This window comes from Thunnus maccoyii, chromosome 8 (assembly GCF_910596095.1).
Source record: "Thunnus maccoyii chromosome 8, fThuMac1.1, whole genome shotgun sequence".
Taxonomy (NCBI): Eukaryota; Metazoa; Chordata; class Actinopteri; order Scombriformes; family Scombridae; genus Thunnus; species Thunnus maccoyii.
This window is the reverse complement of record NC_056540.1, coordinates 3649361-3676782: the sequence shown is the minus strand read 5'-3', so window position 1 is coordinate 3676782 and position 27422 is coordinate 3649361. Positions and strand designations below refer to the sequence as shown.

General features: G+C 51.7%; 1 protein-coding gene, 30 non-coding genes and 1 pseudogene across 31 annotated transcripts; all 32 read right to left on the bottom strand.

The window, feature by feature from the left end:
* Positions 1–497: 497 nt before the first annotated feature.
* Positions 498–661, bottom strand: LOC121903035. The gene has a single exon (XR_006097994.1). It is a non-coding gene; the product is annotated as a U1 spliceosomal RNA (small nuclear RNA).
* A 575-nt stretch (positions 662–1236) lies between these two features.
* LOC121902620 lies at positions 1237–1400 on the bottom strand. Its single transcript, XR_006097613.1, has one exon. It is a non-coding gene; the product is annotated as a U1 spliceosomal RNA (small nuclear RNA).
* Positions 1401–1975: 575 nt separating this feature from the next.
* On the bottom strand, positions 1976–2139 carry LOC121902630. Its single transcript, XR_006097624.1, has one exon. It is a non-coding gene; the product is annotated as a U1 spliceosomal RNA (small nuclear RNA).
* Positions 2140–2714: 575 nt separating this feature from the next.
* Positions 2715–2878, bottom strand: LOC121902622. Its single transcript, XR_006097615.1, has one exon. It is a non-coding gene; the product is annotated as a U1 spliceosomal RNA (small nuclear RNA).
* A 575-nt stretch (positions 2879–3453) lies between these two features.
* On the bottom strand, positions 3454–3617 carry LOC121902635. The gene has a single exon (XR_006097629.1). It is a non-coding gene; the product is annotated as a U1 spliceosomal RNA (small nuclear RNA).
* Positions 3618–4398: 781 nt separating this feature from the next.
* Positions 4399–4562, bottom strand: LOC121902947. The gene has a single exon (XR_006097912.1). It is a non-coding gene; the product is annotated as a U1 spliceosomal RNA (small nuclear RNA).
* Positions 4563–4714: 152 nt separating this feature from the next.
* On the bottom strand, positions 4715–4878 carry LOC121903036. The gene has a single exon (XR_006097995.1). It is a non-coding gene; the product is annotated as a U1 spliceosomal RNA (small nuclear RNA).
* Positions 4879–5453: 575 nt separating this feature from the next.
* LOC121902978 lies at positions 5454–5617 on the bottom strand. The gene has a single exon (XR_006097940.1). It is a non-coding gene; the product is annotated as a U1 spliceosomal RNA (small nuclear RNA).
* A 781-nt stretch (positions 5618–6398) lies between these two features.
* On the bottom strand, positions 6399–6562 carry LOC121902619. The gene has a single exon (XR_006097612.1). It is a non-coding gene; the product is annotated as a U1 spliceosomal RNA (small nuclear RNA).
* A 575-nt stretch (positions 6563–7137) lies between these two features.
* Positions 7138–7301, bottom strand: LOC121903001. Its single transcript, XR_006097962.1, has one exon. It is a non-coding gene; the product is annotated as a U1 spliceosomal RNA (small nuclear RNA).
* A 3536-nt stretch (positions 7302–10837) lies between these two features.
* On the bottom strand, positions 10838–10953 carry LOC121902851. The gene has a single exon (XR_006097821.1). It is a non-coding gene; the product is annotated as a U5 spliceosomal RNA (small nuclear RNA).
* Positions 10954–11486: 533 nt separating this feature from the next.
* LOC121902731 lies at positions 11487–11677 on the bottom strand. The gene has a single exon (XR_006097721.1). It is a non-coding gene; the product is annotated as a U2 spliceosomal RNA (small nuclear RNA).
* Positions 11678–11853: 176 nt separating this feature from the next.
* Positions 11854–11969, bottom strand: LOC121902945. Its single transcript, XR_006097911.1, has one exon. It is a non-coding gene; the product is annotated as a U5 spliceosomal RNA (small nuclear RNA).
* A 535-nt stretch (positions 11970–12504) lies between these two features.
* LOC121902763 lies at positions 12505–12695 on the bottom strand. The gene has a single exon (XR_006097751.1). It is a non-coding gene; the product is annotated as a U2 spliceosomal RNA (small nuclear RNA).
* Positions 12696–12871: 176 nt separating this feature from the next.
* On the bottom strand, positions 12872–12987 carry LOC121902850. Its single transcript, XR_006097820.1, has one exon. It is a non-coding gene; the product is annotated as a U5 spliceosomal RNA (small nuclear RNA).
* A 532-nt stretch (positions 12988–13519) lies between these two features.
* LOC121902736 lies at positions 13520–13710 on the bottom strand. Its single transcript, XR_006097726.1, has one exon. It is a non-coding gene; the product is annotated as a U2 spliceosomal RNA (small nuclear RNA).
* Positions 13711–13886: 176 nt separating this feature from the next.
* LOC121902848 lies at positions 13887–14002 on the bottom strand. Its single transcript, XR_006097818.1, has one exon. It is a non-coding gene; the product is annotated as a U5 spliceosomal RNA (small nuclear RNA).
* Positions 14003–14535: 533 nt separating this feature from the next.
* LOC121902735 lies at positions 14536–14726 on the bottom strand. Its single transcript, XR_006097725.1, has one exon. It is a non-coding gene; the product is annotated as a U2 spliceosomal RNA (small nuclear RNA).
* Positions 14727–14902: 176 nt separating this feature from the next.
* Positions 14903–15018, bottom strand: LOC121902944. Its single transcript, XR_006097910.1, has one exon. It is a non-coding gene; the product is annotated as a U5 spliceosomal RNA (small nuclear RNA).
* A 532-nt stretch (positions 15019–15550) lies between these two features.
* LOC121902715 lies at positions 15551–15741 on the bottom strand. Its single transcript, XR_006097705.1, has one exon. It is a non-coding gene; the product is annotated as a U2 spliceosomal RNA (small nuclear RNA).
* A 176-nt stretch (positions 15742–15917) lies between these two features.
* LOC121902847 lies at positions 15918–16033 on the bottom strand. Its single transcript, XR_006097817.1, has one exon. It is a non-coding gene; the product is annotated as a U5 spliceosomal RNA (small nuclear RNA).
* Positions 16034–16566: 533 nt separating this feature from the next.
* Positions 16567–16757, bottom strand: LOC121902730. The gene has a single exon (XR_006097720.1). It is a non-coding gene; the product is annotated as a U2 spliceosomal RNA (small nuclear RNA).
* Positions 16758–16933: 176 nt separating this feature from the next.
* Positions 16934–17049, bottom strand: LOC121902943. The gene has a single exon (XR_006097909.1). It is a non-coding gene; the product is annotated as a U5 spliceosomal RNA (small nuclear RNA).
* A 660-nt stretch (positions 17050–17709) lies between these two features.
* LOC121902729 lies at positions 17710–17900 on the bottom strand. The gene has a single exon (XR_006097719.1). It is a non-coding gene; the product is annotated as a U2 spliceosomal RNA (small nuclear RNA).
* A 176-nt stretch (positions 17901–18076) lies between these two features.
* LOC121902942 lies at positions 18077–18192 on the bottom strand. Its single transcript, XR_006097908.1, has one exon. It is a non-coding gene; the product is annotated as a U5 spliceosomal RNA (small nuclear RNA).
* Positions 18193–18724: 532 nt separating this feature from the next.
* Positions 18725–18915, bottom strand: LOC121902753. Its single transcript, XR_006097742.1, has one exon. It is a non-coding gene; the product is annotated as a U2 spliceosomal RNA (small nuclear RNA).
* A 176-nt stretch (positions 18916–19091) lies between these two features.
* Positions 19092–19207, bottom strand: LOC121902845. Its single transcript, XR_006097816.1, has one exon. It is a non-coding gene; the product is annotated as a U5 spliceosomal RNA (small nuclear RNA).
* A 533-nt stretch (positions 19208–19740) lies between these two features.
* On the bottom strand, positions 19741–19915 carry LOC121902783 (annotated as a pseudogene).
* Positions 19916–20299: 384 nt separating this feature from the next.
* Positions 20300–23596, bottom strand: LOC121902270. Its single transcript, XM_042419527.1, has 2 exons — positions 23540–23596; positions 20300–21356 (listed from the first exon to the last, which is right to left on the bottom strand). Exon 2 carries the CDS (start codon positions 21275–21277, stop codon positions 20300–20302), a length of 978 nt encoding a protein of 325 aa, XP_042275461.1. The 5' UTR covers positions 21278–21356; positions 23540–23596.
* A 2167-nt stretch (positions 23597–25763) lies between these two features.
* LOC121902844 lies at positions 25764–25879 on the bottom strand. The gene has a single exon (XR_006097815.1). It is a non-coding gene; the product is annotated as a U5 spliceosomal RNA (small nuclear RNA).
* A 661-nt stretch (positions 25880–26540) lies between these two features.
* Positions 26541–26731, bottom strand: LOC121902762. The gene has a single exon (XR_006097750.1). It is a non-coding gene; the product is annotated as a U2 spliceosomal RNA (small nuclear RNA).
* Positions 26732–26907: 176 nt separating this feature from the next.
* On the bottom strand, positions 26908–27023 carry LOC121902843. The gene has a single exon (XR_006097814.1). It is a non-coding gene; the product is annotated as a U5 spliceosomal RNA (small nuclear RNA).
* Between the last annotated feature and the right edge of the window lie 399 nt (positions 27024–27422).

The window sequence follows — 27422 nt, the reverse complement described above, 5'->3', positions numbered from 1 at the left end:
AGAATCCAGTGCCTTTGGCCGCCGCTCCCCTCCGTCCGTCACCACATCTCCTGCAAAAAGCCACCCGGGAAGCTCTTTCTGTCTCTGACAAGGCGAAGCCAGGCAGCCGCTGCGCCAAAGCCTAAGACCTAAGCATGCTGGTGATGGAAGAATGCCTTGCGCATATTTCTTGCAAAGAGAAAGAACCACATCAATGAGGAGGGCAAATAATACACTTTCCTTCCGTCTCAAAGGCCACGCCCATTTCCCGCTGCCAGGACTCCCGGGTGCTCTGCATTACTGAACCCAGCTTCACAGAGCGCACCAGCGGCTGCCGTACACAAACGCCGCCACTTTCTCGATAGGCTGCAAAGTTAGATGCGCCTCAAAGTCAATTTTTCCGCACTCCCTTTGACTCCAAGGGGTCACGGTTTTGCACGCCACCCCCCCGCCGCAGTCGACCAGAAAGTGGCCTTTACCCGAGGGACGCCTTTTGCTTGTTCTTTCACAGAAAAGATCAGGGGAGAGCGCGAACGCAGTCCCCCACTACCAGAAATTATGCAGTCGAGATTCCCACATTTGGGGAATTCGCAGGGGTCAGCACAACCGGAGTGCAATGGCTGAGCCTCGCCCTGGGTGAACCACCTTCTTGATCATGGTATCTCCCCTGCCAGGTAAGTATGAGTTGGAAGTGTCGGGTCCAGAGGGGTGACTCCTAGACACAGCACTCTGGCTGACGGTGCCTACAATGCATAACCCCAGAATCCAGTGCCTTTGGCCGCCGCTCCCCTCCGTCCGTCACCACATCTCCTGCAAAAAGCCACCCGGGAAGCTCTTTCTGTCTCTGACAAGGCGAAGCCAGGCAGCCGCTGCGCCAAAGCCTAAGACCTAAGCATGCTGGTGATGGAAGAATGCCTTGCGCATATTTCTTGCAAAGAGAAAGAACCACATCAATGAGGAGGGCAAATAATACACTTTCCTTCCGTCTCAAAGGCCACGCCCATTTCCCGCTGCCAGGACTCCCGGGTGCTCTGGATTACTGAACCCAGCTTCACAGAGCGCACCAGCGGCTGCCGTACACAAACGCCGCCACTTTCTCGATAGGCTGCAAAGTTAGATGCGCCTCAAAGTCAATTTTTCCGCACTCCCTTTGACTCCAAGGGGTCGCGGTTTTGCACGCCACCCCTCCGCCGCAGTCGACCAGAAAGTGGCCTTTACCCGAGGGACGCCTTTTGCTTGTTCTTTCACAGAAAAGATCAGGGGAGAGCGCGAATGCAGTCCCCCACTACCAGAAATTATGCAGTCGAGATTCCCACATTTGGGGAATTCGCAGGGGTCAGCACAACCGGAGTGCAATGGCTGAGCCTCGCCCTGGGTGAACCACCTTCTTGATCATGGTATCTCCCCTGCCAGGTAAGTATGAGTTGGAAGTGTCGGGTCCAGGGGGGTGACTCCTAGACACAGCACTCTGGCTGACGGTGCCTACAATGCATAACCCCAGAATCCAGTGCCTTTGGCCGCCGCTCCCCTCCGTCCGTCACCACATCTCCTGCAAAAAGCCACCCGGGAAGCTCTTTCTGTCTCTGACAAGGCGAAGCCAGGCAGCCGCTGCGCCAAAGCCTAAGACCTAAGCATGCTGGTGATGGAAGAATGCCTTGCGCATATTTCTTGCAAAGAGAAAGAACCACATCAATGAGGAGGGCAAATAATACACTTTCCTTCCGTCTCAAAGGCCACGCCCATTTCCCGCTGCCAGGACTCCCGGGTGCTCTGCATTACTGAACCCAGCTTCACAGAGCGCACCAGCGGCTGCCGTACACAAACGCCGCCACTTTCTCGATAGGCTGCAAAGTTAGACGCGCCTCAAAGTCAATTTTTCCGCACTCCCTTTGACTCCAAGGGGTCGCGGTTTTGCACGCCACCCCTCCACCGCAGTCGACCAGAAAGTGGCCTTTACCCGAGGGACGCCTTTTGCTTGTTCTTTCACGGAAAAGATCAGGGGAGAGCGCGAACGAAGTCCCCCACTACCAGAAATTATGCAGTCGAGATTCCCACATTTGGGGAATTCGCAGGGGTCAGCACAACCGGAGTGCAATGGCTGAGCCTCGCCCTGGGTGAACCACCTTCTTGACCATGGTATCTCCCCTGCCAGGTAAGTATGAGTTGGAAGTGTCGGGTCCAGGGGGGTGACTCCTAGACACAGCACTCTGGCTGACGGTGCCTACAATGCATAACCCCAGAATCCAGTGCCTTTGGCCGCCGCTCCCCTCCGTCCGTCACCACATCTCCTGCAAAAAGCCACCCGGGAAGCTTTTTCTGTCTCTGACAAGGCGAAGCCAGGCAGCCGCTGCGCCAAAGCCTAAGACCTAAGCATGCTGGTGATGGAAGAATGCCTTGCGCATATTTCTTGCAAAGAGAAAGAACCACATCAATGAGGAGGGCAAATAATACACTTTCCTTCCGTCTCAAAGGCCACGCCCATTTCCCGCTGCCAGGACTCCCGGGTGCTCTGCATTACTGAACCCAGCTTCACAGAGCGCACCAGCGGCTGCCGTAAACAAACGCCGCCACTTTCTCGATAGGCTGCAAAGTTAGACGCGCCTCAAAGTCAAATTTTCCGCACTCCCTTTGACTCCAAGGGGTCGCGGTTTTGCACGCCACCCCTCCGCCGCAGTCGACCAGAAAGTGGCCTTTACCCGAGGGACGCCTTTTGCTTGTTCTTTCACGGAAAAGATCAGGGGAGAGCGCGAACGCAGTCCCCCACTACCAGAAACTATGCAGTCGAGATTCCCACATTTGGGGAACTCGCAGGGGTCAGCACAACCGGAGTGCAATGGCTGAGCCTCGCCCTGGGTGAACCACCTTCTTGACCATGGTATCTCCCCTGCCAGGTAAGTATGAGTTGGAAGTGTCGGGTCCAGGGGGGTGACTCCTAGACACAGCACTCTGGCTGACGGTGCCTACAATGCATAACCCCAGAATCCAGTGCCTTTGGCCGCCGCTCCCCTCCGTCCGTCACCACATCTCCTGCAAAAAGCCACCCGGGAAGCTCTTTCTGTCTCTGACAAGGCGAAGCCAGGCAGCCGCTGCGCCAAAGCCTAAGACCTAAGCATGCTGGTGATGGAAGAATGCCTTGCGCATATTTCTTGCAAAGAGAAAGAACCACATCAATGAGGAGGGCAAATAATACACTTTCCTTCCGTCTCAAAGGCCACGCCCATTTCCCGCTGCCAGGACTCCCGGGTGCTCTGCATTACTGAACCCAGCTTCACAGAGCGCACCAGCGGCTGCCGTACACAAACGCCGCCACTTTCTCGATAGGCTGCAATGTTACACGCGCCTCAAAGTCAATTTTTCCGCACTCCCTTTGACTCCAAGGGGTCGCGGTTTTGCACGCCACCCCTCCGCCGCAGTCGACCAGAAAGTGGCCTTTACCCGAGGGACGCCTTTTGCTTGTTCTTTCACAGAAAAGATCAGGGGAGAGCGCGAACGCAGTCCCCCACTACCAGAAATTATGCAGTCGAGATTCCCACATTTGGGGAATTCGCAGGGGTCAGCACAACCGGAGTGCAAAGGCTGAGCCTCGCTCTGGGTGAACCACCTTCTTGACCATGGTATCTCCCCTGCCAGGTAAGTATGAGTTGGAAGTGTCGGGTCCAGGGGGGTGACTCCTAGACACAGTACTCTGGCTGACGGTGCCTACAATGCATAACCCCAGAATCCAGTGCCTTTGGCCGCCGCTCCCCTCCGTCCGTCACCACATCTCCTGCAACGTTGAAAACACTGCCGCAGTTTAACTCGGGTTTGTGGTGCACACACTCTCTTTCCTTTTCCCGTCATTCATTGCTCTACCAACCAAAACAAGAGTGTGTGAACGCCGCCACTTTCTCGATGGCTGACGGTGCCTACAATGCATAACCCCAGAATCCAGTGCCTTTGGCCGCCGCTCCCCTCCGTCCGTCACCACATCTCCTGCAAAAAGCCACCCGGGAAGCTCTTTCTGTCTCTGACAAGGCGAAGCCAGGCAGCCGCTGCGCCAAAGCCTAAGACCTAAGCATGCTGGTGATGGAAGAATGCCTTGCGCATATTTCTTGCAAAGAGAAAGAACCACATCAATGAGGAGGGCAAATAATACACTTTCCTTCCGTCTCAAAGGCCACGCCCATTTCCCGCTGCCAGGACTCCCGGGTGCTCTGCATTACTGAACCCAGCTTCACAGAGCGCACCAGCGGCTGCCGTACACAAACGCCGCCACTTTCTCGATAGGCTGCAATGTTATACGCGCCTCAAAGTCAATTTTTCCGCACTCCCTTTGACTCCAAGGGGTCGCGGTTTTGCACGCCACCCCTCCGCCGCAGTCGACCAGAAAGTGGCCTTTACCCGAGGGACGCCTTTTGCTTGTTCTTTCACAGAAAAGATCAGGGGAGAGCGCGAACGCAGTCCCCCACTACCAGAAATTATGCAGTCGAGATTCCCACATTTGGGGAATTCGCAGGGGTCAGCACAACCGGAGTGCAATGGCTGAGCCTCGCCCTGGGTGAACCACCTTCTTGATCATGGTATCTCCCCTGCCAGGTAAGTATGAGTTGGAAGTGTCGGGTCCAGGGGGGTGACTCCTAGACGCAGCACTCTGGCTGACGGTGCCTACAATGCATAACCCCAGAATCGCCGCAGTCGACCAGAAAGTGGCCTTTACCCGAGGGACGCCTTTTGCTTGTTCTTTCACAGAAAAGATCAGGGGAGAGCGCGAACGCAGTCCCCCACTACCAGAAATTATGCAGTCGAGATTCCCACATTTGGGGAATTCGCAGGGGTCAGCACAACCGGAGTGCAATGGCTGAGCCTCGCCCTGGGTGAACCACCTTCTTGATCATGGTATCTCCCCTACCAGGTAAGTATGAGTTGGAAGTTTCGGGTCCAGGGGGGTGACTCCTAGACACAGCACTCTGGCTGACGGTGCCTACAATGCATAACCCCAGAATCCAGTGCCTTTGGCCGCCGCTCCCCTCCGTCCGTCACCACATCTCCTGCAAAAAGCCACCCGGGAAGCTCTTTCTGTCTCTGACAAGGCGAAGCCAGGCAGCCGCTGCGCCAAAGCCTAAGACCTAAGCATGCTGGTGATGGAAGAATGCCTTGCGCATATTTCTTGCAAAGAGAAAGAACCACATCAATGAGGATGGCAAATAATACACTTTCCTTCCGTCTCAAAGGCCACGCCCATTTCCCGCTGCCAGGACTCCCGGGTGCTCTGCATTACTGAACCCAGCTTCACAGAGCGCACCAGCGGCTGCCGTACACAAACGCCGCCACTTTCTCGATAGGCTGCAAAGTTAGACGCGCCTCAAAGTCAATTTTTCCGCACTCCCTTTGACTCCAAGGGGGCGCGGTTTTGCACGCCACCCCTCCGCCGCAGTCGACCAGAAAGTGGCCTGTACCCGAGGGACGCCTTTTGCTTGTTCTTTCACAGAAAAGATCAGGGGAGAGCGCGAACGCAGTCCCCCACTACCAGAAATTATGCAGTCGAGATTGCCACATTTGGGGAATTCGCAGGGGTCAGCACAACCGGAGTGCAATGGCTGAGCCTCGCCCTGGGTGAACCACCTTCTTGATCATGGTATCTCCCCTGCCAGGTAAGTATGAGTTGGAAGTGTCGGGTCCAGGGGGGTGACTCCTAGACACAGCACTCTGGCTGACGGTGCCTACAATGCATAACCCCAGAATCCAGTGCCTTTGGCCGTCGCTCCCCTCCGTCCGTCACCACATCTCCTGCAACGTTGAAAACACTGCCGCAGTTTAACTCGGGTTTGTGGTGCACACACTCTCTTTCCTTTTCCCGTCATTCATTGCTCTACCAACCAAAACAAGAGTGTGTGAACGCCGCCACTTTCTCGATGGCTGACGGTGCCTACAATGCATAACCCCAGAATCCAGTGCCTTTGGCCGCCGCTCCCCTCCGTCCGTCACCACATCTCCTGCAAAAAGCCACCCGGGAAGCTCTTTCTGTCTCTGACAAGGCGAAGCCAGGCAGCCGCTGCGCCAAAGCCTAAGACCTAAGCATGCTGGTGATGGAAGAATGCCTTGCGCATATTTCTTGCAAAGAGAAAGAACCACATCAATGAGGAGGGCAAATAATACACTTTCCTTCCGTCTCAAAGGCCACGCCCATTTCCCGCTGCCAGGACTCCCGGGTGCTCTGCATTACTGAACCCAGCTTCACAGAGCGCACCAGCGGCTGCCGTACACAAACGCCGCCACTTTCTCGATAGGCTGCAAAGTTAGACGCGCCTCAAAGTCAATTTTTCCGCACTCCCTTTGACTCCAAGGGGTCGCGGTTTTGCACGCCATCCCTCCGCCGCAGTCGACCAGAAAGTGGCCTTTACCCGAGGGACGCCTTTTGCTTGTTCTTTCACAGAAAAGATCAGGGGAGAGCGCGAACGCAGTCCCCCACTACCAGAAATTATGCAGTCGAGATTCCCACATTTGGGGAATTCGCAGGGGTCAGCACAACCGGAGTGCAATGGCTGAGCCTCGCCCTGGGTGAACTACCTTCTTGATCATGGTATCTCCCCTGCCAGGTAAGTATGAGTTGGAAGTGTCGGGTCCAGGGGGGTGACTCCTAGACACAGCACTCTGGCTGACGGTGCCTACAATGCATAACCCCAGAATCCAGTGCCTTTGGCCGCCGCTCCCCTCCGTCCGTCACCACATCTCCTGCAAAAAGCCACCCGGGAAGCTCTTTCTGTCTCTGACAAGGCGAAGCCAGGCAGCCGCTGCGCCAAAGCCTAAGACCTAAGCATGCTGGTGATGGAAGAATGCCTTGCGCATATTTCTTGCAAAGAGAAAGAACCACATCAATGAGGAGGGCAAATAATACACTTTCCTTCCGTCTCAAAGGCCACGCCCATTTCCCGCTGCCAGGACTCCCGGGTGCTCTGCATTACTGAACCCAGCTTCACAGAGCGCACCAGCGGCTGCCGTACACAAACGCCGCCACTTTCTCGATAGGCTGCAATGTTACACGCGCCTCAAAGTCAATTTTTCCGCACTCCCTTTGACTCCAAGGGGTCGCGGTTTTGCACGCCACCCCTCCGCCGCAGTCGACCAGAAAGTGGCCTTTAACCGAGGGACGCCTTTTGCTTGTTCTTTCACAGAAAAGATCAGGGGAGAGCGCGAACGCAGTCCCCCACTACCAGAAATTATGCAGTCGAGATTCCCACATTTGGGGAATTCGCAGGGGTCAGCACAACCGGAGTGCAATGGCTGAGCCTCGCCCTGGGTGAACCACCTTCTTGACCATGGTATCTCCCCTGCCAGGTAAGTATGAGTTGGAAGTGTCGGGTCCAGGGGGGTGACTCCTAGACACAGCACTCTGGCTGACGGTGCCTACAATGCATAACCCCAGAATCCAGTGCCTTTGGCCGCCGCTCCCCTCCGTCCGTCACCACATCTCCTGCAAAAAGCCACCCGGGAAGCTCTTTCTGTCTCTGACAAGGCGAAGCCAGGCAGCCGCTGCGCCAAAGCCTAAGACCTAAGCATGCTGGTGATGGAAGAATGCCTTGCGCATATTTCTTGCAAAGAGAAAGAACCACATCAATGAGGAGGGCAAATAATACACTTTCCTTCCGTCTCAAAGGCCACGCCCATTTCCCGCTGCCAGGACTCCCGGGTGCTCTGCATTACTGAACCCAGCTTCACAGAGCGCACCAGCGGCTGCCGTACACAAACGCCGCCACTTTCTCGATAGGCTGCAAAGTTAGACGCGCCTCAAAGTCAATTTTTCCGCACTCCCTTTGACTCCAAGGGGTCGCGGTTTTGCACGCAACCCCTCCGCCGCAGTCGACCAGAAAGTGGCCTTTACCCGAGGGACGCCTTTTGCTTGTTCTTGTTCTTTTCACAGAAAAGATCGGGTCCAGGGGGGTGACTCCTAGACACAGCACTCTGGCTGACGGTGCCTACAATGCATAACCCCAGAATCCAGTGCCTTTGGCCGCGGCTCCCCTCCGTCCGTCACCATATCTCCTGCAAAAAGCCACCCAGTCGACCAGAACGTGGCCTCACCTCGCCCTGATCCCATCCAGAATCGTGTCATTGCTTTTGTCTTGGGGTTTCCGGATGGGTCTGTAGCTATTTTGAGGTGCAGTGTTGTGTATCTACTTCCTAAAAACAGATATAGATCGGGCACTCCTTTTCCTCCTTTTTCTTTTGGCTTCTTCATGATGTCTCTTCTTAGCCTTGCCCACTTCGAGCCCCACAGAAAATAAAAGATGGCTCGGTCCAGATCTAAAAGCATTCTCCTAGGTGGGATAAAAACAGAACTGATCAGTAAAAGCAAAGGTAAAATCACTGCTTTAATGATTAAAACCTTTCCTTCAAATCTCAGTCCTCTAAGTCCCCAGTACCCTAGTCTTTGCCTCACTTTCCCTACCACGTCTGGCCAATTAGTTCTCCCTCTCCCTTCTCTGTCAAATTTAATCCCCAGTATTTTCTGGTCAGTCTGGGTCATAGTCAAAGGGAGTCCTGTCGTCTCAGTCGCTGTCCATGGTCCATAAAACTGGGCTTGGGTCTTGCCTCTGTTTAATTTAGACCCAGAGGCCCGTCCAAACCAGTCAGTCAAGTCCAGCGTCCTGTTAACAGATAAAAGGTCAGTGCATAAAATGTTCACGTCGTCCATATATAAAACGCACTTGGTGACAAGTCCCCCGCTCCCTGGAACTCCCACCCCATTGATTCGTTGGTCCCTTCTCAAGACCTGTGCCAGTGGTTCTATACAGGTGACATAGAGGAGGGCAGATAACGGACAACCCTGACGGACGCCGCAGTTGATATCGACTGCTTTTGTCAGATGCCCGTTAACAACGAATTTGCTGATAATGCCCCGGTACAGAATTCCCACCCAAGCTACGAACCTCTCTGGGAACCCCATTTATAGCAGTACCTGGAAAAGGTAATGGTGCGAGACCCGATCAAAGGCTTTCTCAAAATCTAGATTGAGGACTACTAGCCGGATGTTTCTGTCTCTCACGTAACAGATGGTGTCTCGGATCAGTACGAGGCTGTCGGTGATCTTCCTCCCCGGGATGGCACAGGCTTGATCCGGGTGAATCACCTCTTCTAAAACCAAGGACATACGTGATGCTAAAACTTTACTAAAAAGTTTGCAGTCAAAAGCACACTGTCCTTTACTGTGTTTTCAATGAATTTTAAGACTTCAGTCATGGTGTCCATTTCAATGTTTTTTTCTTTGTACAATTCTCCATAAAAATTTTCAACCGTTTCATTAATCTCTTCCATTCTGTTAGCCGTGCACCCATTGTCTTTTCTTAGTTTTAAAATGTTCCCCCCTTTATTTAAAATTTTCTTGAAGAAATATCGAGTGCACTTCTCCCCCTCTTCTATTTCCTGTTCCCTGCTTCTTAAAATGACACCCTTACTTTTTTTTTCTCCTAAAACCGACATCTCTGTTTTAATTTGTTTAATCTCCTCATTAAAATCCATTCCATTTTGATTTAGTTTAAAATAGCGCTGTAGTCTTTTTTGCAGTCCCATCATGCGTCTGTCTTCTTTACTCTTTTTTCTCTTACCTGCTTTTCTAAAGAAAGTCTGGGTCTTTCCCTTCACCATTTCCCACCAGTGTGCACGTGAATCGTAAAAGTCTTGAAGGGTCTGCCACTCTTGGTACTGCTCCCTGTATTGACTAATGAGCTCCTTATCTTCTAACAGGGAGCAGTTGAGTTTCCACAGACCACTTCCTAATGTCACAACCGAAGAGAGTGAAAGGGTGCAGGAAAGCATTAGGTGATCGGAAAAGAAAACAGGGGTCAATCTAGCATCGGTTGGTGGGCAGTCCCGTGTAAAAATGTAGTCGATGCGAGAGGGACCCTCCAAGCGCAATTCCAGATGCCATCCTCATCTCTCACTTTGGTAGCCTGGCCTTTAACGGTGCAGTATCTCCCCAGCCACAAACAAATATCCTCTGCATTCACTGTCTCATTGAACATCCTAACAATAACCGTTTTCAAAGCATTATCAGTCAGTTTCTCAACATTGAAAGCAGAAAACATTTTTCACATTTTCAAAGCGTGTCCAGAACTCTCTCAGCAAAACAGCAGATCGAAAACTTACATCAAAGCCTTTGTTGTTTGGCAAGGTCAATATACAATTCAGGTCCTCTGGTTTAAAGTTCAATGTTTTCTGAACTAGCTTCCGGGAAAAGTCTAGTCTTGACATCCCTAGAAGCTTTCCATCTCTCTCTTGGAAGATAAAACGGACACTGTGGTGCCTCCGCATGCCGGCATGGGGGGCCGACATGGTGAAGGCACCACAAGTTAAAACAACTAAAATCTTTAAAAGTGCAAATAAATATGCTAAAAAGCTCAAAAATACAAATAAATAACTAATATACCTTAAAACCAACCAAAGTAAAGGAAATTAAAAGAGACTTACCTTTCTATTTGGCTTGGTCAAGGTGTTACTTACCGCAGAGTACAGTTAGACAGTCCTCTGAGCCAATGAATTCCTATTTGTGCAAGATGTACAACTACAAATGGAATTGACATACTTTACACAAGGAATGAAGAGAATATCCTCCCAAGCAGTAGTATCAAACTAATGCCACAACAGGCAAGAATTTTTACCACCAACAGGAGGCATCCGCAGTCTTAGCCAAAAGGCCGAGAAGCGATGAACCCTTGCGGTCTGCCGCCCGTGGTGCCCTCCTGCACAGGTCTCGCTCGTCGCGGCGCAGTCGCTTCAAACGGCTCCAAGAACGACTTCTGCTTAGCGGCTCCGCCCAGGTGCTCCTTGACGCAGCCGCACGCCTCGTTGAGGACAGCTGCTTGGCTTTTCACAAACACACGAGGCTCTGCCAAACTGCAAAGCCTGCCAAAAATAGGTTTAACTCGTGGGTGTTCCTCTCCACGGAAGTCTTTAGTAAAAGGCGAAAGACTTGTACGTTATGAAGAGAAACCAGAGTAAGTACGGCCCGCTCCTCAACAGCAGCCGAAAGACCCCAGTCGTCCCAGTCACCACCTTCACGGTGAGGCTCCCTTGGCTTGCCGCGTACCAAATCCCAGGCCACACCCGTTTCCCCCATCACGGGCTCTATCCGATCGCAATGCTGAGATATTAAGGACTGGCTGTCAGACGCAGGCTACCAAAACACAGAAATACTCAGGCGCCCGCATGCGCTCCATGGCTCCAGCAGGGAAGACGCAGCGCAGATCCAAGGGGTATTTTGGACCTATCGCAGCGCACAGCGACTTTCCCTCTTTGTCATGTTTGTCTGTCAACCAGACGTGCAAATCTCACGTTGTACGCTGCACTTTTGCCCCAGTTGTCATAGCTGACATATATACGCTCATTTGAGATGGGGAGCGTCATAAAGGCTGCTTTTCCACTCTCCCAAGCCATAAACGCTGCTGCCATCCGCTTTGACTGACGACAGTGACAGCTTGCACGCTGAGCCCTGCCGCTTTCCTCCGAGCACTTGGCTTTCCACAAAGCAAAGAGAAGGGTGCACCGTTCCCGGCGGCACTGCAATACCGGGTCGATGCGTGGAGTGAACGGAGCAAGCCCCTCTTTCAGCTCCAGGTGCTAAAAATCCGTTTAATACTTTGTCCCCGTATAGAGGACATATCAGATATTAAACTGATAAGAACAGATACTACACTTGATCTTAGCCAAAAGGCCGAGAAGCGATGAACCCTTGCGGTCTGCCGCCCGTGGTGCCCTCCTGCACAGGTCTCGCTCGTCGCGGCGCAGTCGTTTCAAACGGCTCCAAGAACGACTTCTGCTTAGCGGCTCCGCCCAGGTGCTCCTTGACGCAGCCGCACGCCTCGTTGAGGACAGCTGCTTGGCTTTTCACAAACACACGAGGCTCTGCCAAACTGCAAAGCCTGCCAAAAATAGGTTTAACTCGTGGGTGTTCCTCTCCACGGAAGTCTTTAGTAAAAGGCGAAAGACTTGTACGTTATGAAGACAAACCAGAGTAAGTACGGCCCGCTCCTCAACAGCAGCCGAAAGACCCCAGTCGTCCCAGTCACCACCTTCACGGTGAGGCTCCCTTGGCTTGCCGCGTACCAAATCCCAGGCCACACCCGTTTCCCCCATCACGGGCTCTATCCGATCGCAATGCTGAGATATTAAGGACTGGCTGTCAGACGCAGGCTACCAAAACACAGAAATACTCAGGCGCCCGCATGCGCTCCATGGCTCCAGCAGGGAAGACGCAGCGCAGATCCAAGGGGTATTTTGGACCTATCGCAGCGCACGGCGACTTTCCCTCTTTGTCATGTTTGTCTGTCAACCAGACGTGCAAATCTCACGTTGTACGCTGCACTTTTGCCCCAGTTGTCATAGCTGACATATATATACGCTCATTTGAGATGGGGAGCGTCATAAAGGCTGCTTTTCCACTCTCCCAAGCCATAAACGCTGCTGCCATCCGCTTTGACTGACGACAGTGACAGCTTGCACGCTGAGCCCTGCCGCTTTCCTCCGAGCACTTGGCTTTCCACAAAGCAAAGAGAAGGGTTCACCGTTCCCGGCGGCACTGCAATACCGGGTCGATGCGTGGAGTGAACGGAGCAAGCCCCTCTTTCAGCTCCAGGTGCTAAAAATCCGTTTAATACTTTGTCCCTGTATAGAGGACATATCAGATATTAAACTGATAAGAACAGATACTACACTTGATCTTAGCCAAAAGGCCGAGAAGCGATGAACCCTTGCGGTCCGCCGCCCGTGGTGCCCTCCTGCACAGGTCTCGCTCGTCGCGGCGCAGTCGCTTCAAACGGCTCCAAGAACGACTTCTGCTTAGCAGCTCCGCCCAGGTGCTCCTTGACACAGCCGCACGCCTCGTTGAGGACAGCTGCTTGGCTTTTCACAAACACACGAGGCTCTGCCAAACTGCAAAGCCTGCCAAAAATAGGTTTAACTCGTGGGTGTTCCTCTCCACGGAAGTCTTTAGTAAAAGGCGAAAGACTTGTACGTTATGAAGAGAAACCAGAGTAAGTACGGCCCGCTCCTCAACAGCAGCCGAAAGACCCCAGTCGTCCCAGTCACCACCTTCACGGTGAGGCTCCCTTGGCTTGCCGCGTACCAAATCCCAGGCCACACCCGTTTCCCCCATCACGGGCTCTATCCGATCGCAATGCTGAGATATTAAGGACGGCTGTCAGACGCAGGCTACCAAAACACAGAAATACTCAGGCGCCCGCATGCGCTCCATGGCTCCAGCAGGGAAGACGCAGCGCAGATCCAAGGGGTATTTTGGACCTATCGCAGCGCACGGCGACTTTCCCTCTTTGTCATGTTTGTCTGTCAACCAGACGTGCAAATCTCACGTTGTACGCTGCACTTTTGCCCCAGTTGTCATAGCTGACATATATACGCTCATTTGAGATGGGGAGCGTCATAAAGGCTGCTTTTCCACTCTCCCAAGCCATAAACGCTGCTGCCATCCGCTTTGACTGACGACAGTGACAGCTTGCACGCTGAGCCCTGCCGCTTTCCTCCGAGCACTTGGCTTTCCACAAAGCAAAGAGAAGGGTGCACCGTTCCCGGCGGCACTGCAATACCGGGTCGATGCGTGGAGTGAACGGAGCAAGCCCCTCTTTCAGCTCCAGGTGCTAAAAATCCCTTTAATACTTTGTCCCCGTATAGAGGACATATCAGATATTAAACTGATAAGAACAGATACTACACTTGATCTTAGCCAAAAGGCCGAGAAGCGATGAACCCTTGCGGTCTGCCGCCCGTGGTGCCCTCCTGCACAGGTCTCGCTCGTCGCGGCGCAGTCGCTTCAAACGGCTCCAAGAACGACTTCTGCTTAGCGGCTCCGCCCAGGTGCTCCTTGACGCAGCCGCACGCCTCGTTGAGGACAGCTGCTTGGCTTTTCACAAACACACGAGGCTCTGCCAAACTGCAAAGCCTGCCAAAAATAGGTTTAACTCGTGGGTGTTCCTCTCCACGGAAGTCTTTAGTAAAAGGCGAAAGACTTGTACGTTATGAAGAGAAACCAGAGTAAGTACGGCCCGCTCCTCAACAGCAGCCGAAAGACCCCAGTCGTCCCAGTCACCACCTTCACGGTGAGGCTCCCTTGGCTTGCCGCGTACCAAATCCCAGGCCACACCCGTTTCCCCCATCACGGGCTCTATCCGATCGCAATGCTGAGATATTAAGGACTGGCTGTCAGACGCAGGCTACCAAAACACAGAAATACTCAGGCGCCCGCATGCGCTCCATGGCTCCAGCAGGGAAGACGCAGCGCAGATCCAAGGGGTATTTTGGACCTATCGCAGCGCACGGCGACTTTCCCTCTTTGTCATGTTTGTCTGTCAACCAGACGTGCAAATCTCACGTTGTACGCTGCACTTTTGCCCCAGTTGTCATAGCTGACATATATACGCTCATTTGAGATGGGGAGCGTCATAAAGGCTGCTTTTCCACTCTCCCAAGCCATAAACGCTGCTGCCATCCGCTTTGACTGACGACAGTGACAGCTTGCACGCTGAGCCCTGCCGCTTTCCTCCAAGCACTTGGCTTTTCACAAAGCAAAGAGAAGGGTGCACCGTTCCCGGCGGCACTGCAATACCGGGTCGATGCGTGGAGTGAACGGAGCAAGCCCCTCTTTCAGCTCCAGGTGCTAAAAATCCCTTTAATACTTTGTCCCCGTATAGAGGACATATCAGATATTAAACTGATAAGAACAGATACTACACTTGATCTTAGCCAAAAGGCCGAGAAGCGATGAACCCTTGCGGTCTGCCGCCCGTGGTGCCCTCCTGCACAGGTCTCGCTCGTCGCGGCGCAGTCGCTTCAAACGGCTCCAAGAACGACTTCTGCTTAGCGGCTCCGCCCAGGTGCTCCTTGACGCAGCCGCACGCCTCGTTGAGGACAGCTGCTTGGCTTTTCACAAACACACGAGGCTCTGCCAAACTGCAAAGCCTGCCAAAAATAGGTTTAACTCGTGGGTGTTCCTCTCCACGGAAGTCTTTAGTAAAAGGCGAAAGACTTGTACGTTATGAAGAGAAACCAGGGTAAGTACGGCCCGCTCCTCAACAGCAGCCGAAAGACCCCAGTCGTCCCAGTCACCACCTTCACGGTGAGGCTCCCTTGGCTTGCCGCGTACCAAATCCCAGGCCACACCCGTTTCCCCCATCACGGGCTCTATCCGATCGCAATGCTGAGATATTAAGGACGGCTGTCAGACGCAGGCTACCAAAACACAGAAATACTCAGGCGCCCGCATGCGCTCCATGGCTCCAGCAGGGAAGACGCAGCGCAGATCCAAGGGGTATTTTGGACCTATCGCAGCGCACGGCGACTTTCCCTCTTTGTCATGTTTGTCTGTCAACCAGACGTGCAAATCTCACGTTGTACGCTGCACTTTTGCCCCAGTTGTCATAGCTGACATATATACGCTCATTTGAGATGGGGAGCGTCATAAAGGCTGCTTTTCCACTCTCCCAAGCCATAAACGCTGCTGCCATCCGCTTTGACTGACGACAGTGACAGCTTGCACGCTGAGCCCTGCCGCTTTCCTCCGAGCACTTGGCTTTCCACAAAGCAAAGAGAAGGGTGCACCGATCCCGGCGGCACTGCAATACCGGGTCGATGCGTGGAGTGAACGGAGCAAGCCCCTCTTTCAGCTCCAGGTGCTAAAAATCCGTTTAATACTTTGTCCCCGTATAGAGGACATATCAGATATTAAACTGATAAGAACAGATACTACACTTGATCTTAGCCAAAAGGCCGAGAAGCGATGAACCCTTGCGGTCTGCCGCCCGTGGTGCCCTCCTGCACAGGTCTCGCTCGTCGCGGCGCAGTCGCTTCAAACGGCTCCAAGAACGACTTCTGCTTAGCGGCTCCGCCCAGGTGCTCCTTGACGCAGCCGCACGCCTCGTTGAGGACAGCTGCTTGGCTTTTCACAAACACACGAGGCTCTGCCAAACTGCAAAGCCTGCCAAAAATAGGTTTAACTCGTGGGTGTTCCTCTCCACGGAAGTCTTTAGTAAAAGGCGAAAGACTTGTACGTTATGAAGAGAAACCAGAGTAAGTACGGCCCGCTCCTCAACAGCAGCCGAAAGACCCCAGTCGTCCCAGTCACCACCTTCACGGTGAGGCTCCCTTGGCTTGCCGCGTACCAAATCCCAGGCCACACCCGTTTCCCCCATCACGGGCTCTATCCGATCGCAATGCTGAGATATTAAGGACTGGCTGTCAGACGCAGGCTACCAAAACACAGAAATACTCAGGCGCCCGCATGCGCTCCATGGCTCCAGCAGGGAAGACGCAGCGCAGATCCAAGGGGTATTTTGGACCTATCGCAGCGCACGGCGACTTTCCCTCTTTGTCATGTTTGTCTGTCAACCAGACGTGCAAATCTCACGTTGTACGCTGCACTTTTGCCCCAGTTGTCATAGCTGACATATATACGCTCATTTGAGATGGGGAGCGTCATAAAGGCTGCTTTTCCACTCTCCCAAGCCATAAACGCTGCTGCCATCCGCTTTGACTGACGACAGTGACAGCTTGCACGCTGAGCCCTGCCGCTTTCCTCCGAGCACTTGGCTTTCCACAAAGCAAAGAGAAGGGTGCACCGTTCCCGGCGGCACTGCAATACCGGGTCGATGCGTGGAGTGAACGGAGCAAGCCCCTCTTTCAGCTCCAGGTGCTAAAAATCCGTTTAATACTTTGTCCCCGTATAGAGGACATATCAGATATTAAACTGATAAGAACAGATACTACACTTGATCTTAGCCAAAAGGCCGAGAAGCGATGAACCCTTGCGGTCTGCCGCCCGTGGTGCCCTCCTGCACAGGTCTCGCTCGTCGCGGCGCAGTCGCTTCAAACGGCTCCAAGAACGACTTCTGCTTAGCGGCTCCGCCCAGGTGCTCCTTGACGCAGCCGCACGCCTCGTTGAGGACAGCTGCTTGGCTTTTCACAAACACACGAGGCTCTGCCAAACTGCAAAGCCTGCCAAAAATAGGTTTAACTCGTGGGTGTTCCTCTCCACGGAAGTCTTTAGTAAAAGGCGAAAGACTTGTACGTTATGAAGAGAAACCAGGGTAAGTACGGCCCGCTCCTCAACAGCAGCCGAAAGACCCCAGTCGTCCCAGTCACCACCTTCACGGTGAGGCTCCCTTGGCTTGCCGCGTACCAAATCCCAGGCCACACCCGTTTCCCCCATCACGGGCTCTATCCGATCGCAATGCTGAGATATTAAGGACGGCTGTCAGACGCAGGCTACCAAAACACAGAAATACTCAGGCGCCCGCATGCGCTCCATGGCTCCAGCAGGGAAGACGCAGCGCAGATCCAAGGGGTATTTTGGACCTATCGCAGCGCACGGCGACTTTCCCTCTTTGTCATGTTTGTCTGTCAACCAGACGTGCAAATCTCACGTTGTACGCTGCACTTTTGCCCCAGTTGTCATAGCTGACATATATACGCTCATTTGAGATGGGGAGCGTCATAAAGGCTGCTTTTCCACTCTCCCAAGCCATAAACGCTGCTGCCATCCGCTTTGACTGACGACAGTGACAGCTTGCACGCTGAGCCCTGCCGCTTTCCTCCGAGCACTTGGCTTTCCACAGAGCGTCATAAAGGCTGCTTTTCCACTCTCCCAAGCCATAAACGCTGCTGCCATCCGCTTTGACTGACGACAGTGACAGCTTGCACGCTGAGCCCTGCCGCTTTCCTCCGAGCACTTGGCTTTCCACAAAGCAAAGAGAAGGGTGCACCGTTCCCGGCGGCACTGCAATACCGGGTCGATGCGTGGAGTGAACGGAGCAAGCCCCTCTTTCAGCTCCAGGTGCTAAAAATCCGTTTAATACTTTGTCCCCGTATAGAGGACATATCAGATATTAAACTGATAAGAACAGATACTACACTTGATCTTAGCCAAAAGGCCGAGAAGCGATGAACCCTTGCGGTCTGCCGCCCGTGGTGCCCTCCTGCACAGGTCTCGCTCGTCGCGGCGCAGTCGCTTCAAACGGCTCCAAGAACGACTTCTGCTTAGCGGCTCCGCCCAGGTGCTCCTTGACGCAGCCGCACGCCTCGTTGAGGACAGCTGCTTGGCTTTTCACAAACACACGAGGCTCTGCCAAACTGCAAAGCCTGCCAAAAATAGGTTTAACTCGTGGGTGTTCCTCTCCACGGAAGTCTTTAGTAAAAGGCGAAAGACTTGTACGTTATGAAGAGAAACCAGGGTAAGTACGGCCCGCTCCTCAACAGCAGCCGAAAGACCCCAGTCGTCCCAGTCACCACCTTCACGGTGAGGCTCCCTTGGCTTGCCGCGTACCAAATCCCAGGCCACACCCGTTTCCCCCATCACGGGCTCTATCCGATCGCAATGCTGAGATATTAAGGACGGCTGTCAGACGCAGGCTACCAAAACACAGAAATACTCAGGCGCCCGCATGCGCTCCATGGCTCCAGCAGGGAAGACGCAGCGCAGATCCAAGGGGTATTTTGGACCTATCGCAGCGCACGGCGACTTTCCCTCTTTGTCATGTTTGTCTGTCAACCAGACGTGCAAATCTCACGTTGTACGCTGCACTTTTGCCCCAGTTGTCATAGCTGACATATATACGCTCATTTGAGATGGGGAGCGTCATAAAGGCTGCTTTTCCACTCTCCCAAGCCATAAACGCTGCTGCCATCCGCTTTGACTGACGACAGTGACAGCTTGCACGCTGAGCCCTGCCGCTTTCCTCCGAGCACTTGGCTTTCCACAAAGCAAAGAGAAGGGTGCACCGATCGCGGCGGCACTGCAATACCGGGTCGATGCGTGGAGTGAACGGAGCAAGCCCCTCTTTCAGCTCCAGGTGCTAAAAATCCGTTTAATACTTTGTCCCCGTATAGAGGACATATCAGATATTAAACTGATAAGAACAGATACTACACTTGATCTTAGCCAAAAGGCCGAGAAGCGATGAACCCTTGCGGTCTGCCGCCCGTGGTGCCCTCCTGCACAGGTCTCGCTCGTCGCGGCGCATTCGCTTCAAACGGCTCCAAGAACGACTTCTGCTTAGCGGCTCCGCCCAGGTGCTCCTTGACGCAGCCGCACGCCTCGTTGAGGACAGCTGCTTGGCTTTTCACAAACACACGAGGCTCTGCCAAACTGCAAAGCCTGCCAAAAATAGGTTTAACTCGTGGGTGTTCCTCTCCACGGAAGTCTTTAGTAAAAGGCGAAAGACTTGTACGTTATGAAGAGAAACCAGAGTAAGTACGGCCCGCTCCTCAACAGCAGCCGAAAGACCCCAGTCGTCCCAGTCACCACCTTCACGGTGAGGCTCCCTTGGCTTGCCGCGTACCAAATCCCAGGCCACACCCGTTTCCCCCATCACGGGCTCTATCCGATCGCAATGCTGAGATATTAAGGACTGGCTGTCAGACGCAGGCTACCAAAACACAGAAATACTCAGGCGCCCGCATGCGCTCCATGGCTCCAGCAGGGAAGACGCAGCGCAGATCCAAGGGGTATTTTGGACCTATCGCAGCGCACGGCGACTTTCCCTCTTTGTCATGTTTGTCTGTCAACCAGACGTGCAAATCTCACGTTGTACGCTGCACTTTTGCCCCAGTTGTCATAGCTGACATATATACGCTCATTTGAGATGGGGAGCGTCATAAAGGCTGCTTTTCCACTCTCCCAAGCCATAAACGCTGCTGCCATCCGCTTTGACTGACGACAGTGACAGCTTGCACGCTGAGCCCTGCCGCTTTCCTCCGAGCACTTGGCTTTCCACAAAGCAAAGAGAAGGGTGCACCGTTCCCGGCGGCACTGCAATACCGGGTCGATGCGTGGAGTGAACGGAGCAAGCCCCTCTTTCAGCTCCAGGTGCTAAAAATCCGTTTAATACTTTGTCCCCGTATAGAGGACATATCAGATATTAAACTGATAAGAACAGATTTTTCTTTCGAAAAAATTTATTGACACTCATTTCAAACACATTTCATCAAAGTTGTTCATATTCATGACATAAAAGTTACCTTGAAAATGCAATTCATAAATAAATAAATACATAAATAAATCAGTGTGATCTGTAAAACCACATTTAAAACAATAAAACTTTTGTTTTAAGAGGTATTACAGATAAAACCAGCATTGTCACAGGTAAAAGCCATTCATAAAACACTTCTCATGTGGATGACAGTATGTTTTGAGTGTCCATTTTAAAAGTCTTTAAAAAGGAGTGCATTTCGTTAAGATGTTTTTTCCAGGTCCTTCTTTGTGCAGGAGCGCAGTGAGTCCCTACCAAGGGTAACTCATTCCGCTCTCCCAAACAACGGGTCTCTCGGGATCCTGTCGTGGTGCTCAGAGGAGACTCTCACACTGATGCTCCTTCCCACCTGCCTCACCCGGAGAGCCAGGCCGCCGCTGCTTTGACCTTTTTGCGTGTAGCTCCGGCTCCTTCCTCCAAATGGGCACAGAGGCGATGCTTCTTTGTGGCTGTGTCCTAGGCCCGCCGCCAGCAGCTCCGGCCGCTTGGGCCGTCGCTGCGGCCATCCGGATCACAGCCACGGGGGGGATCTGCATGTGCTTTCTTACCAGCAAGTTTCTGGAGGTCCACATGGCGTCTTTGATGGCAGCTAGGGTGAGCCACTGCTTGGCAAAGTCATTCTTTTTTATCGCTGCTTGGCTCACCCCATAGAGCACTAGTTGTGCTGTGAGGACCTCCCTTGCTGGCAAGTACGGGAATTGTAAGGAGCCGGCTGTTGCCCACTGGTCTACGGCAGCACTGCACTCCCAGAGCAGATGCCTCACCGACTCAGGCGCGCCACAACCAGGTCGGGGGCAGGTTGAGAGCGTTGACATGCCCCGGGAGTGCATAACGGACCTAACTGGGAGGATCTCATGAGCCACCATCCATGACAGGTCCCGGAGTCTGTTTGGAAGAGCGGAATGGTTGACGTTGCGCCAAACTGTCGAGGGCTCGCCGAATGCGAGCCCGCGCACTGGACTCACTGGTTCCCGCTCCTGCACAACAGAAATCAGAGACCGATGGTTAGTTAAAATATGCAACTCCTCCTGCTCCAAGTTAAAATGCTTTAAAAACATCTGGATAAAAGCATAAACAGGTGGCAGGTTAAAAGACACAGGCACTTTAAGATCCGTGGGTAAAATCTTCATTTTTCTGAGGTAAGAGCCCATCCAGAATCGTGTCATTGCTTTTGTCTTGGGGTTTCCGGATGGGTCTGTGGCTGTTTTGAGGTGTAGTGTGATGTATCTACTTCCTAAAAACAAATATAAATCGGGCACTCCTTTTCCTCCTTTTTCTTTTGGCTTCTTCATGATGTCTCTTCTTAGCCTTTCCCACTTCGAGCCCCACAGAAAATAAAAGATGGCTCGGTCCAGATCTAAAAGCACTCTCCTAGGTGGGATAAAAACAGAACTGATCAGTAAAAGCAAAGGTAAAATCACTGCTTTAATGATTAAAACCTTTCCTTCAATGGTCAGTCCTCTAAGTCCCCAGTACCCTAGTCTTTGCCGTACTTTCCCTACCACGTCTGGCCAATTTGTTCTCCCTCCACCTTCCCTGTCAAATTTAATCCCCAGTATTTTCTGGTCAGTCTGGGTCATAGTCAAAGGGAGTCCTGTTGTCTCAGTCGCTGTCCATGGTCCATAAAACTGGGCTTGGGTCTTGCCTCTGTTTAATTTAGACCCAGAGGCCCGTCCAAACCAGTCAGTCAAGTCCAGCGTCCTATTAACAGATAAAAGGTCAGTGCATAAAATGTTCACGTCGTCCATATATAAAACACACTTGGTGACAAGTCCCCCGCTCCCTGGAACTCCCACCCCATTGATTCGTTGGTCCCTTCTCAACACCTGTGCCAGTGGTTCTATACAGGTGACATAGAGGAGGGCAGATAACGGACAACCCTGACGGACGCCGCAGTTGATATCGACTGCTTTTGTCAGATGCCCGTTAACAACGAATTTGCTGGTAATGCCCCGGTACAGCAATCCCACCCAAGCTACAAACCTCTCTGGGAACCCCATTTTTAGCAGTACCTGGAAAAGGTACTGGTGCGAGACCCGATCAAAGGCTTTCTCAAAATCTAAATTGAGTACCACTAGCCGGATGTTTCTGTCTCTCGCGTAACAGATGGTGTCTCGGATCAGTACGAGGCTGTCGGTGATCTTCCTCCCCGGGATGGCACAGGCTTGATCCGGGTGAATCACCTCTTCTAAAACCAAGGACATACGTGATGCTAAAACTTTACTAAAAAGTTTGCAGTCAAAATTTAAAAGTGTGATAGGTCTCCAGTTCTTCAGGTCAGTCTTGTCTTTCTTTTTGTGAAGAAGAGTCACTATCCCTACTCTAAAACTGTCAGGAAGTCGGTAAAAACGCTCAAAATCCATAAAAACAGTAAGCAAGTCAGGTGCTAAAATGTCCCAAAAAGTCAGATAAAATTCCAAGGGAAGTCCATCTTGTCCTGGGGACTTCCCTTTCTTAAAACTCATAAGACATTTATTTAACTCAAAAATACTAAAATCTTGGGATAAAAGCACACTGTCCTTTACTGTGTTTTCAATGAATTTTAAGACTTCAGTCATGGTGTCCATTTCAATGTTTTTTTCTTTGTACAATTCTCCATAAAAATTTTCAACCGTTTCCTTAATCTCTTCCATTGTGTTAGCCGTGCACCCATTGTCTTTTCTTAGTTTTAAAATGTTCCCCCCTTTATTTAAAATTTTCTTGAAGAAATATCGAGTGCACTTCTCCCCCTCTTCTATTTCCCGTTCCCTGCTCCTTAAAATGACACCCTTACTTTTTATTTCTGCTAAAACCGACATCTCTGTTTTAATTTGTTTAATCTCCTCATTAAAATCCATTCCATTTTGATTTAGTTTAAAATAGCGCTGTAGTCTTTTTTGCAGTCCCATCATGCGTCTGTCTTCTTTACTCTTTTTTCTCTTACCTGCTTTTCTAAAGAAAGTCTGGGTCTTTCCCTTCACCATTTCCCACCAGTGTGCACGTGAATCGTAAAAGTCTTGAAGGGTCTGCCACTCTTGGTACTGCTCCCTGTATTGACTAATGAGCTCCTTATCTTCTAACAGGGAGCAGTTGAGTTTCCACAGACCACTTCCTAATGTCACACCCGAAGAGAGTGAAAGGGTGCAGGAAAGCATTAGGTGATCGGAAAAGAAAACAGGGGTCAATCTAGCATCGGTTGGTGGGCAGTCCCGTGTAAAAATGTAGTCGATGCGAGAGGCTCTGGTGCCATCACCACTGAACCAGGTGAAGCCTTCCTCTCTGGGATGCATGGTTTTAAAACAGTCCTGGAGTTTAAAATCCTTGCAAATGCCCTGTAATAAAACCGATGTTTTATCAACTTTAAAATTATCCCCTGCTCCTTTCCTATCATTTCTACTTAAAATACAGTTAAAATCACCCCCTACAACTAATGGTACCCTACCTAGCATGTGGAACTGCAGGTCTTCTAAAAGGTCATACCTGTCATTCTTCTCATTAAAGCCATAAATATTTAAAAGGTTAAAATCCTGTCCCATAAAAGTCAAATGTGTTAAAAGTGCCCGACCGTCTCTCACCACAGTGCTGCCCTTCACCAGAACTTGAGGATTTTTTATTAAAATGGCCACTCCATCATTCTTGTTTTGATTTGACCCGCTCCATATTGATGATTTTGGCCACATATCCTCCCACTGTCTGTACTGTTTTAAAAACGGTAGGCCACATTCCTGTATTAAAAACACATCTGACTTAAAAGAATGAAGAAAGGATAAAACACTTTGGGCTCTAACTCTCGACTTCACACTTCTCACATTGATGGTTGAGAAGGTGAGTGTCATGAGTATGGTTAAAAACAACAGGTATGAAATTTTAAAAGACTAGAAAGGAGCTTAAAACATTAAAATACCTTTAAAAAGTAAAACAAGTGTTAGGCAATTTCTTGTGAATGTAGCTCTTCCTTCACTCCCACTGGTGAAGAGTGAAGGGGTTGAGCTCCATTCCCCAATCGGACTCTGGGGGTTGGCCTTGGACACAGTGTCGCATTTAATTTTGAGTCTCTAGGGGTTGATTGCAGAGCTATTGTTAAAAACGAGACCTCATTTGGTGAACTGGAGGGGAAGACTCTGGGTTCCTCCACAGATGAACTGTCTGAGAAAATCCCAACTCTTCCCCTCTTCTCTGAGACTACAGGAGACTCAGAGGACAATTCTGATGCAGGCCTCTTTGATTGCTGGGCTGCGGGGAGGGGGGCATCCTCGCTGTCTTCTTGTGATTGGACTTCTTCACATTCAGAGCTAGCTCCGCCCTCTGCCTGCATCACCCCATCCTCCACAGAACTCTCCATTGGTGGGGCTGTTGCAGGCCCCTCCCCCACTCCCGCCTCACCTGATTCCTCTCCTCCAATCACAGGATTTGGCGGGAGATTTGAATTTTCCTGCCCAGCCTCTTCTGGTAGCTCTCTTAACAGTCCAGCTTGTCCGCCATTTTTCACATTTTCCATTTGCTTTGCTGCCTTCAATTTGTTGGCAAAAGACTTGGGGCAATCTCTGAAGAGGTGGTTTGATTCTCCACAAAGATTACACCGTCTGCCATTGGAGCACTCCTCAAAGGTGTGCCCAATTTCTCTACATTTTCCACAAACAATCTGCTGGCATGCTTCTGCCAGGTGCCCATGCTCACCACACTTGCGGCAGAGCTTGGGCTGACCCTGGTAGTGAATATAGCCCCTGTTTTCTCCCAGAACTACCATGGATGGCAGATGTTTCAAGCCCTGGAAGCCTTGGGGATCCTGCCATTGTTGGATGGGGACCCTCCAAGCGCAATTCCAGATGCCATCCTCATCTCTCACTTTTGTAGCCTGGCCTTTTACAGTGCAATATCTCCCCAGCCACAAACAAATGTCCTCTGCATTCACTGTCTCATTGAACATCCTAACAATAACCGTTTTCAAAGCATTATCAGTCAGTTTCTCAACATTGAAAGCAGAAAACTGGGGTTTCACATTTTCAAAGCGTGTCCAGAACTCTCTTAGCAAAACAGCAGATCGAAAACTTACATCAAAGCCTTTGTTGTTTGGCAAGGTCAATATACAATTCAGGTCCTCTGGTTTAAAGTTCAATGTTTTCTGAACTAGCTTCCGGGAAAAGTCTAGTCTTGACATCCCTAGAAGCTTTCCATCTTTCTCTTGGAAGATAAAACGGACACTGTGGTGCCTCCGCATGCCGGCATGGGGGGCCGACATGGTGGAGGCACCACAAGTTAAAACAACTAAAAGCAACTAAAACCTTTAAAAGTGCCAATAAATAAGCTAAAAGGCTAAAAGATACCAATAAATAACTAAAATACCGTAAAACCAACCAAAATAAAGGAAATTAAAAGAGACTTACCTTTCTGTTTGGCCTGGTCAAGGTGTTACTTACCGCAAAGTACAGTTAGACAGTCCTCTGAGCCAATGAATTCCTATTTGTGCAAGATGAACAACTACAAATAGAGTTGAAATACTTTGCACAAGGAATGAAGGGAATATCCTCCCAAGCAGTAGCAACAAATTAATGCCACAACAGGCAAGAATTTTTACCACCAACAGGAGGCGACCGCAGTCTTAGCCAAAAGGCCGAGAAGCGATGAACCCTTGCGGTCTGCCGCCCGTGGTGCCCTCCTGCACAGGTCTCGCTCGTCGCGGCGCAGTCGCTTCAAACTGCTCCAAGAACGACTTCTGCTTAGCGGCTCCGCCCAGGTGCTCCTTGACGCAGCCGCACGCCTCGTTGAGGACAGCTGCTTGGCTTTTCACAAACACACGAGGCTCTGCCAAACTGCAAAGCCTGCCAAAAATAGGTTTAACTCGTGGGTGTTCCTCTCCACGGAAGTCTTTAGTAAAAGGCGAAAGACTTGTACGTTATGAAGAGAAACCAGAGTAAGTACGGCCCGCTCCTCAACAGCAGCCGAAAGACCCCAGTCGTCCCAGTCACCACCTTCACGGTGAGGCTCCCTTGGCTTGCCGCGTACCAAATCCCAGGCCACACCCGTTTCCCCCATCACGGGCTCTATCCGATCGCAATGCTGAGATATTAAGGACTGGCTGTCAGACGCAGGCTACCAAAACACAGAAATACTCAGGCGCCCGCATGCGCTCCATGGCTCCAGCAGGGAAGACGCAGCGCAGATCCAAGGGGTATTTTGGACCTATCGCAGCGCACGGCGACTTTCCCTCTTTGTCATGTTTGTCTGTCAACCAGACGTGCAAATCTCACGTTGTACGCTGCACTTTTGCCCCAGTTGTCATAGCTGACATATATACGCTCATTTGAGATGGGGAGCGTCATAAAGGCTGCTTTTCCACTCTCCCAAGCCATAAACGCTGCTGCCATCCGCTTTGACTGACGACAGTGACAGCTTGCACGCTGAGCCCTGCCGCTTTCCTCCGAGCACTTGGCTTTCCACAGAGCGTCATAAAGGCTGCTTTTCCACTCTCCCAAGCCATAAACGCTGCTGCCATCCGCTTTGACTGACGACAGTGACAGCTTGCACGCTGAGCCCTGCCACTTTCCTCCGAGCACTTGGCTTTCCACAAAGCAAAGAGAAGGGTGCACCGATCCCGGCGGCACTGCAATATCGGGTCGATGCGTGGAGTGAACGGAGCAAGCCCTTCTTTCAGCTCCAGGTGCTAAAAATCCGTTTAATACTTTGTCCCCGTATAGAGGACATATCAGATATTAAACTGATAAGAACAGATACTACACTTGATCTTAGCCAAAAGGCCGAGAAGCGATGAACCCTTGCGGTCTGCCGCCCGTGGTGCCCTCCTGCACAGGTCTCGCTCGTCGCGGCGCAGTCGCTTCAAACGGCTCCAAGAACGACTTCTGCTTAGCGGCTCCGCCCAGGTGCTCCTTGACGCAGCCGCACGCCTCGTTGAGGACAGCTGCTTGGCTTTTCACAAACACACGAGGCTCTGCCAAACTGCAAAGCCTGCCAAAAATAGGTTTAACTCGTGGGTGTTCCTCTCCACGGAAGTCTTTAGTAAAAGGCGAAAGACTTGTACGTTATGAAGAGAAACCAGAGTAAGTACGGCCCGCTCCTCAACAGCAGCCGAAAGACCCCAGTCGTCCCAGTCACCACCTTCACGGTGAGGCTCCCTTGGCTTGCCGCGTACCAAATCCCAGGCCACACCCGTTTCCCCCATCACGGGCTCTATCCGATCGCAATGCTGAGATATTAAGGACTGGCTGTCAGACGCAGGCTACCAAAACACAGAAATACTCAGGCGCCCGCATGCGCTCCATGGCTCCAGCAGGGAAGACGCAGCGCAGATCCAAGGGGTATTTTGGACCTATCGCAGCGCACGGCGACTTTCCCTCTTTGTCATGTTTGTCTGTCAACCAGACGTGCAAATCTCACGTTGTACGCTGCACTTTTGCCCCAGTTGTCATAGCTGACATATATACGCTCATTTGAGATGGGGAG